The 10494-nt window shown below is 37.4% G+C and overlaps 1 protein-coding gene across 1 annotated transcript; it reads right to left on the reverse strand.

The window, feature by feature from the left end:
* Nucleotides 1-378: 378 nt before the first annotated feature.
* Nucleotides 379-716, reverse strand: LOC114361879 (bombyxin A-3 homolog). The gene has a single exon (XM_028317091.1). The coding sequence runs from the start codon at nucleotides 695-697 to the stop codon at nucleotides 392-394; it is 306 nt and encodes a 101-aa protein (XP_028172892.1). The 5' UTR covers nucleotides 698-716; the 3' UTR covers nucleotides 379-391.
* Between the last annotated feature and the right edge of the window lie 9778 nt (nucleotides 717-10494).

Raw genomic sequence — 10494 nt, forward strand, 5'->3', positions numbered from 1 at the left:
GCTGGACGCAGGCCGCTACCAATCGATCAACGTGGAAGGCATTGGGGGAGGCCTATGTTCAGCAGTGGACGTCCTGTGGCTGATATGATGATGATGATGAAGCCATTCCTATTGGAAGATCTACGTTCTTATTAGAATAATGTCATCTATTAAATAAGATAAATTTTGGAGGTTCGAAGTTCACATATTTATAATATCCTAATCGCCTTTTGCGACATCCATGAGAAGCTCACTAAAAAAAACTTAGTAAAATCACCAATTTCATTTCAGTTAAGACTGTTGAAGACAAAAAGTTAAACAGGGTTGAAATGATACGATCCAAACAATTTGCTATTATTTATTAAAATTTAGAAATTTCAAATATCATACAAGATTCCTCAACTCCAGGCGATTAGCAATATGTGAGCAGCTCATCAATAGAGCAAGGCTTCTCGCAGCACTCGGATACAATTCCTCCTCTCTTGGCCTTCGTGGTCAGAGCCTCGGCCTTCGACGCTTGGTTCAGCAACCAGGACAGGCCGAATCCCTCGTAGTCTTCAAGAGTGCTGCCAGACCTCTTGCTTGTCCCCTGGTAGTCCTGGTACGGGCACATAACAGCCAGGGCATTCGCCAGCTTTCTTCCGCAGAAGAACTGAGGGTCCGCTGCCACGTAGACGAAGCAGGCGACGACGAGAACGAAGAAGATTTGGGTCTTCATTATTCAGTTGTTATGTAGCTTGGAGAGCTGATGTGTAATGTGGTAAAATGTAAGACCCTGCCCTTTTTATACCAATTTTTGGCTTTGGATAAGTTATTTTAGTAAATGAGTAGGAAGATATTAATGCGCCCTCGTTAACATGAATTATCTATTCAGGTGAGAAATTCACATATGATCATGGTAGACATTTAATGACGTCACTGGATTTTAGGCCAACATTTGAATATTAATGAAGTGATGCGGTATATAAGGGAAGGGTTTTCAGTTGATGTACATTTGAGTGGAATATTTTGAAGTAAAACGAAGTGGTCACTAAGTCTTGAGGAGCCAAGTTTTGCTAATTCTGGTGGCACTAGGCCTGCTGGCGGCAAGGATGAAGGCGAGCGGACCGGGGCAGTTCTTCTGCGGGATACGGAAGGCCAAAGCACTGGTTAAAAACGAAGATGACCCAAAGTGAGTCTTGGAAATAAAAATCTCCTCTTCAGTCTGTTCTGAGCCACTATTCGCTAGTTAGTAATTAGAGTGGAGATCGCACAGCGACTTCGTCTTCCCAGTGCTATCTAGGATGACCAACGGTCGACGGCCCCCCTAGTCGTCCCAAGTACGCTTGCTTCATTGGACGATCCTCCCCTATTCCTTCCAGATGTTCGAGTCAGCGAAGTCTATGATTGTTCTATTCTATCTATGCTTTTATTTCGCCAATGATGTTAGGATATATTAGGGGCTATTAATTAAAGAGATGAGAGACAGCCCTGGTGCGTAGGAGCTAAATCCCGCCGACGAGGCTACCAGACGGGTGCGCGTGAGAGCGCCGTGACTAACTCGCGCAGCTAAGGCAAGGTCGCGAATACTTGACATGTGGACCAGGCTAGTGCTGTTAATACTGCTCTCGGATTCTCAAACTGGACTAATATAGCTTCGACTCTGGAAGTGCGATGAGTTCTCAGGATTTTTCGTAAAAGTCAAAGTCAAAATTCATTTATTTGCATGGACTATTAAAAAATTCTTACAAAAGACTTTACTCAGTATTTTTACAGATTTCAGTAGCCAAAACTAAGTATTGAAATTCAAATTCCGAAAGTTTGAAGAAATGGGTAATATTTTAATTGCAAATATGTAAGTGTCACTTACCATTCGACTTCTAGAAGAGATCCCGTTAGAATCCGAATTTGTACTGTGACATTTTGTTTCCTTAACTTTACCTTGAGCGATGTGGTCTAATGGTTTGAGAATTGTACCTAGATCTGGATGTACCTGTGTTCAATATCCAGGCAAGACACAAAATTAAAACCATTGCCAGGGCCCAGGTTTATTACATCATAATAGACTGCCATCAGTCTAGTAGTCTGAAAATAATTAGATAAGTACTCTCTACTTCTGAAGATACTTAAGTCTATTGATAAATAAAAGGCTCGTAAACTAACAGCACATCGGGTTGTATACAAAAATCAGCACTTAGGTATTGACTCTACATTTTATTGAGTACAAATGCGTCACTAGAGTCGGACACCAATGTCGTGTGATTTCAAATATGTACGATAAAAAAAGACCCATGCATCAATTAAGTTGCTTGTAAGAAGTAATATGAGAAACTCAGTGTTATTTTTGCACCTTATGTCCTAACCGAGTTTAATTGTAATTTCCAGTTCTAACAGTGCGGTAATTCGATTGCCACCTCGCAGCCTCGATCTCCGTAACCCCGTGATTGGAAACTTAATCCCTTTATGGAATCCCATCATGCAGATATACCAATGCAATGCTTAGGAATTGGCGATGAATTAACGCGGTTTTGCTGATACAGTTTGTAAAGGGACAAATTCAAATTCATCTATTTTGCAAACAGGCTTTTAAAAAGCTCTTTAACATGTCCCAGTATAAAATCCTACCACTGCATCGAGGAAATAAATGGGCCAGTGCTGAGAAGAAGCAGCGCAAGATGGCATGAGCAGAACATCAAATGAAGTGTAATAGGTACCTACGTGCTAGTTTGAAGTCGACGAATCTGAAGTCAACTGTACTTCTAAGCCAATCATGAAGTTCGTAGCATTTTATTTAGGTAATACATACCAATATCATTGTTAGTCTCCTAGTCTATATGAAATAACTATAATGACAGGTCCTTTATTACGGTCCTTAAAACATTAAAAGGGACCCCTTACGAACTAGCATCGGCATATCAATGTCTAAGACGCATCTCCCAATGTGTTCTTTGAAAATAGATTGCAATCTCTAAGTCGTGCAACACGTACGCTTCAAAAACAGCATCCCCCAGGCCGTGGGCAAAATCTTGCATCCGACGGCCGACGGCTGCCAATCAAACTGGCTTCGCACTAATCCGGGTTAGGATTACAGAAAAAATAAACCCACGGGCCCCTCCGACGAGCAAGCGTTCACGCTTCGCCGCTTCTAACTAGCGGCCATTTTGGATTTGCGGCCAGTGAGGTACTTGAGCTAGGAATACAGTCTTTATGAGAACGAATTATGGGTCAGTATGCATTTCACTGCATATTGGGATCAATGTTGGCCACGTTTGCTATTTGTAAAATGTAAGGTATTGGGATTTGAACTGTGTTGCGTAAGCTTTAAGAGAGCTTATGAAATGCAGACATTTTTCAAGTACATTGGCAGAGATCCTTTTAAAAAGTTTTTTCTTTGAGAGCAAGCGTTTATTTTGAACCTGAAGCGAAGGGAATAGGGTTGTTTTTGTGTTTGTCACTTCGGAAAAAAGGCAAAGATCAGCGCATTTGACGCTTGAGGTTTCGCGTAATGTAATTGTTGTAAGGTATTGTTTGTTTTGCAAAGTTTCTGCTCAACTGATTGAGGTAGGTGAGAATTTTGGTAAGTTTTTCCTTTTGATGTTATGGGTCTTATTTTCCTTTGAGTAAAGATAAGAATTTAAAGAATGCTTAAATAAATGAAAAACAAAGTAAATGTAAACATTTCATGTAATTAATTCATTAAAAGTTACAACTATAAGAGAAAATGTATGAAACCAATTGTATAACTGACTGACTAACCTGAATCTAAATAAGCTAGGTACTGTTAAAATTGACTTAAACCTACACTATATGCTAATATTCTCATTAGAGTCGATATAACTTCCACTGTGAGAACAAGGCGCATCAGTGTCGGCTCTTTTGACTGGTTAAGTAAACAATATTCATAAAAACACAATTTCAAAAACACTATTGAAAGTAAAACTCTGGGAGCTTACGTAGATCCCCTTCAAAAATGTCAACGTCGAAAAGATACCACGAATTGTTCTTAGATCAGCCCTTGCTATTACCCAATACAAAAAAGATGACATTTACCTTCCCTTTCCGTGAAACACCTTTATGCGATCTGCGGATAAACCAACATAAAGGCGTTGAAATACATACCTTTGCGCGCTTTCGCTAAGCCGCCCAAAAAAAACAATCCGCCCAAAGTTGCCAGACCGAAAAATAGTGACGACGCATCCGAAAAAAGATTATGACAAGCCCTTATTTTGTTTGTAAACAGACCTCCGAGGTTACAATAGGCAGAGTAATGTGACACCTTTGCCCGATCCTCGGTTTATAAGCAGTCACAGTACAGCCCAAAAAAAAAATAAGTAGTCATTGATAGGGCTATTGTGGCGGGCTTGGCAAATTTTGACGTTTCAACACAGCTGTTCAGGAGTTATTGTAGTTTGATAATTTGTTAATTTGTAGTCAAATGGGATGGGCGGGATATATCGGATGTATGGATGACTGACAGTATGTAAGAAAGGAGCAGATTTGTAATATGATATTGTGAGTTTAGTATTGTGTTATAATTTTATTATTTGGCTGGCATTCAAAGTTGGGTCTGCTTTATATGTTTTGTGAAATAGATATTGCACTAACTATATAAATTATGCCAAGATTGGTAGCTATATTGAAACGAGCTATGTAACCTACCTAGTAAGTTTTGTCGCGTTTAAAGACGATTTGACTAACGATCAAAATCATAGATAAGTACTTACGTGAAAGGTACTAATGACTGCAAAAAATGTAGAGTCCTTTCTTTTACCATGAAAAAGGTACCTTTGTGTAGTTTTAACATTCGTCGTCCATTCATTAGCAGACCACACAAGCAGTGTCCATTGTGATCTGTCGAAGGGTACTGAAGTTCTGTCTGACTGGTCTCCTAATCCCTTAGCCGACGCAATCTTCAAGGCTCTTGGAACTGACCCTTTTCATTCACACCTGGCTCTCCTGCGGTGAGCAATTGTTTTGTATTCCATCTTTTTAAGAGATGAACGAAGATTTTGTTCTTCGTTAGAAAATGATAAGAGGAAGTGTAGACATGCTAAAAATGATATGAAATTTCATGGTAACGTTAGATTTTGTTTTTATGTAAAAATTACAAATTGTACCTACTACCTACATCTAGATTTTTTAAGTAGCCATTAAATTAAAAAAGTAGGTAGTGTCTGAATTTATTATTTGCTTTGAACTTGATAAAGGAGGTTTTTTAAGTATTCCGATTTGGAGGACAGAGGCTACAATTTTGCAAAGTTTAAGGATATGAAATTACCTACTTAATTCATTTATGATGACTACTAAAATTGTTCATTAGTACATGATTGAACTTAAAGTCCCGTTTATGGATATTGCTACTTACGTTTAGTTAGGTACAGTATAGCATTACTTAAGTACCTACATGAGAATCTAATCAATTTGCTTTATTTGTTCAAAATATAACTAAATCTCAGTCTAAATCTTATAACTAACATTTTCAATGTATCGCTGTTGGTTTCTATAAAATAAATAAATAAAACCAAAATCTACATTTTTTTACTGTCGTCGAACACAAAACCAAATGAAAGCCCGATCCATGCTCACGTCAAAATCGATTGTCATCAGCATGATTCATTACTGAATAATTAAAAACGGATTCGTCTGGCGGTCACACTGATGAGTTATTAATTGGCTATTTCGCGTTTTAATTAGGCAACTCTCAAAGTGCGGGGAACTCAAATATGGTTTGCGTAAAGTATTGTTTTATTACGGCTTAATGGATATGTTAATCATGTAGGTTTCCCATTTTAATTGGGAAAAATATATTACTTACCTATACCTATACCAGCCTGTTTTATTGTACGGTTCTGTTCCATCATTGTTGTAATAAGTACAATTTATAACTTTAAACAGTAAACATTTTCACTATTGCGCAAGACTTTAGATGGTAGCTGGAAAAGTCTACAATTCTATATTATAATTTATTTAATATCTCTTAAGTATGGAATTCTCGTGTTTGTTATTGAACATTATTTATTTGAACCAAATCAAATTTTACAATTTGATGGGGAAATCCTCTCTTTAAGTTTGTACAGGTTGTATTGAGACAAATGGCTGTGAAATGGAAATGGCTTGACTGATTGTCATGAAATTTTGTGTGTAATTCAGTAGGAATAGGACGTATACAATTTTTTTATACGCGATAAGGGTTTTTCACAGCCAGCCAGGGTCTGGCACAGCTAGTTATTGTATAATTTAGTTTAGAAAAGTGTAAAATTTCACTTCTGCGTAAGATTTTAGGTGGTAACCGGGAAAGTCGCGGCTCATCGGGCTACTTGCACCGCGCTAATGATCGCAGATAGCGCCTCCCATCCCCCCGCAGGGCTGCCAACCTAACAACGATGCTGAGTATGCATCATTGCATCTACTCAAGAAAGAAAACTGTTTTCAAGATGGATTCATCATACTTGACACTGGCTATGTGTAAACCGCAAAAAGCCATTATTGAATAAAAAAAGATAGATTCAAGTTTGGAATTGTTCAAAAATTTCAAAGAACGAGATGTTGATCATTAACTCGTAATTCTCAAGAATGGTTTATTTTGTTTTCAAATCAATGATTACAGAGTTGAATGACGTTATAAGGCTGCAAAGATTTTTCCCAATTTCATATTTTGACAGGCCATAAAATGGACCTAGGTATGTCAATTTATTGGCGGTTTCAATGAAATAATCACACTTCTCATAATAATTTGGTCTAATTATTAGGGATTCGTGAACAATGTGTGATTTTTTAAAACAATTTGGAAGCAATATTGCTTCATAAACGTTATATATTTTAATGAATTGATTAATATTAACCCCTGGATAATTTTAGCAAAAATAATTACCTCTCTTACACGTGCCCCGGAGAAATAAGGAAACAATTACCAATAAAATTATTTACATTTTAGGCAAAATGGGAAAATCAAACTTGCCATTTCCAAACAAAAAGGGCCTTCAAAATTAATTAATTGTTAACAAAATTAAAAGCCGTCTACGTCAAGGTGAAGTTCGGTTAATTGAAAACTTTATTGGGATTAATTAGGCTCCACGAGCATTCCATTTGTGGCCAAATTGGGCAAACAAATAATCGTTTTCGAAACGTTTTCATTTTCAATCCATGTGATGTACATTTTTCAATAATGAGTAGGTACAATAAGGCTGAGTTGCACCACTACATAAACTTAAACAAACTTAAATAGTCAGTCCAACTCTATAAAACAACACGGGTTATGGTTATAGTTACGGTTAAAGTAAAGGGACTTAGCCTTAGTTTTTTCTCAAGCGGATGGACAATTCAGGATATAGCCATTCAAGTTTTTTGCGTGATCTATAATACCTACTGTATCATCCCTAAGACGTCTTAAAAGTACAACTTTCGAAAGGCAATTATCATAGATATCCAAATAATGAGTAGGTACTATCAATTGTAACATAGAGATTCATTGTAGATAGATATTGTAAAATCCATTCTTTTTCATACCTCTACAATTGTATAGAGATTCTTAGAGCATACGTAACATCTTATTAAGTATATCAAGAGTGTCCATTATGTTATTTTGAAAGGCATTACACCAGCAATCTAATATTTCCATCCAAATTCACTGATAGCATTCCCAGAATATTTTTAAAGAAATATCTACGTACTATCAAAACCACTAGAGATAACCCCGGTCGCAGCAAAATTCCAAATTCGCAATACAAAAGTCGAAACTAGCTCGAACAATCACAAACTTGCGAAAGTAGAAAACATTCGTTGTCAACCCTACGGGGCAATGTCTAGCGCTGTAATGAAGCAATTTAAATGCATGAAGCAGGGCGCGAGGGCCAGTGGTGGGGGGACGACCAATCGCGACACAACGTTATAAGTACATCTCTACATTCTTCAAATTTGAACTGTAACTCTTTGAGTTAAAGTTTAGATTTGTCTGGAGCTTTTTTGGTCGTGTGGATAATGATAGTAAGCCAAAGATAGTAGGTATATATGATAGTGGCTGTGCGGGGTAAGTAGGTACGGTATATCTCAGGTAGAGGATTATAGGAGGGTTCCAAAATGTTTTCCCCAACTTATTTGCCAGCGAAAGGAAAAGTAGTGAGAGTGTTAACGTTAACTTGGTCGGTTAGACAACTTTCTGTTAAGTTATTACTTTATAAGTCCATTGAGCTAGTTTGTTAATCATTTAAGGGATGTACGGCGCTTGATTTTCGGTATGGATTAACGTGGGCCAGATTTAGTTTGGGAAAATGGATTATGTTTTGGCCCATATCGGGCACATTCTGATTCAGAATTAGAGAGGTTTAGATAGTCGCTAATCTTAGTAGATTAATTTGGAATTATTGAACTGAGTATTGAAGATTCAAAAGAGGTGAACGATATGAATTTCAGAAACTGTATATTACAGGGTATTTATCTAAAATCTGTACTATAAACATCTTCAAAAAATTGTAAACGTAGCATGTACCGCACGTCAAAATGAAAATGCTTTATTAAATAAGTATACTAGGTTTACATTATTTTGGTAACATTCCTTTTAAGTATGGAAATCCTGTATAAGCAAGTTACCTCTCTTCCATAGTTATTTATAACATCCTTAAGTAGTGACTTACTCTACAATTTACAACGATAATATTAATATAAGTCGTTTTCATTTAATTATAATATTCAATGTCATCTGGCAAATGGGAGTGATAGTACCGCGAAACTATCAAATGCAGACATGTCATGTCAGACATATTATTGAGGACACTCCTCCTCCATGCCAATCTTGGTTATGCAGGTATCTATGTCAGTTGGGTATAAAATGGAGAGCTATTGATTCAAACCAATGCATATTTATTCATTCAATTTTATTGCACAACACTTCAGGTATAAAAGGACTATAAAACTGAGACCCAAAAGCTCCTACAGGAACCAAATTAAGAAGCCCAGGAAGTTAGCCTGTCTCACTTAAGAATAATGTAGCGTTTTACTGCTGAAAGAATTTTGAAAATCGCTTCTGTAGTTCCAGACATTACTTCGCACAAACAGACTCACAAATTTTACCTTTTTAATAGATAAGTAATATTGGTATGATATAGGTTACAAGTGCATTAACCACCGGCCAGGATCTCTGAGTATTACCCTCAATCAGGTGAGCAGAGCGATGGCAGGCTGCCACGTGCAGACGCGTCCGAGGGTTGCCAATTAATTATTTAATATGATTTTACACGCAGCCGCAAAAGACTTGTCATTCAAAACTACTTTCGATGTTGTATTTCGTATTTCCATTTTAGCAAATGATCGTCAAAAACCTCATCAATTGATGGACAAAAACCTCATCCAAAGATTTTCACAAAGACCGGTCCTGTGCTGCCCTTGTCCAGATACTTCCCGCGACCCTCTCCAGATCGGTTTCTATGTTTTTCTATGAAATACCATCCATGGTAGCGACTTCGTCTGAAGATTTTTCATGTAAATACAGAGAGCAATGCGTCGCTGCGATGTCGTCTGCTAAATAGAGGGTAACTACTTAGTCTACGAACTGTAGGTTGGTCTCCTTGTTAATAGTAATGAACACGATTTCGTAGCAAAAATGTATACTTAGTCTGTATCTATGTAACATAATGTACTTTGCTCGGATGTACAAAGGAATGTCCATTTGGCACAAAAGCACGAGCACTATCAAGACATTTGCAAAGGCTAGAAAATGTGCCAAAAAGGTCACGCTCAGTTTGAGATGCTTATCTATCTATGACGTCATTGCGGGTCTTTACAACGATGTCCCTATTTTCAGATCTTTCCAACTCTTTCATTAATAGCACGAGTGAGGGACAACCTCAGATCACAGAAGGGGGATATGATGGGACAACCATGCATCGGGTATTTGAGAGCGGTCATGACGATTCCAGTTAGAGAAAATAATACTTTTGTTAGTTGAGTAATCCTACAGTATTAGGTATAAGGAAAAAGCAATTTTCTAATGAAACTCCGGAAAAATGTATGAGTATCTTTTCGAACAGGTACCTACCTAGCGGTGCAAATACGTCTCTTGACTCTGGCGTTGACTCCAAAATTATTATCAATCATGCACGGAATCTATTTGTCCAAAAAAAGAAAACTTAATTATTTTCCTACATTTTAGTGCACTTGTTTTTGTTGAGGTATCAGAAGGAGCAGTAGAAGAAAATTACATTGTGTTAATAATTTATCATTAAAAATATTAAATACCAACCCTAAACCGGTCGAAGGCCGATCAAGCTGTGACGGCATCGAGGGCCCTCGCAAAGAATGGATATAAATTAGTGCTCCTCGTTATAAATGGACCGAGAGGCGACTTACTGAGTTCGACTTACGGACAGACGGACACTGGTAGCTGCTTGGATATTAAGATGCAGGATGTAATGTCTGAGTATAGTGATTAATTAACAAAACAATACTAAAGGTTCGAAAGAAACTCGCTTCTAGCGGTGTATTGTGAGTGCGATGCAACGATGCATTGTACATTTTGATACAAATTATCACTGTAAATGAAAC

Source organism: Ostrinia furnacalis, unplaced genomic scaffold (genome assembly GCF_004193835.3).
Source record: "Ostrinia furnacalis isolate ACB-3 unplaced genomic scaffold, ASM419383v2 OfSCF6054, whole genome shotgun sequence".
Classification (NCBI taxonomy): Eukaryota; Metazoa; Arthropoda; class Insecta; order Lepidoptera; family Crambidae; genus Ostrinia; species Ostrinia furnacalis.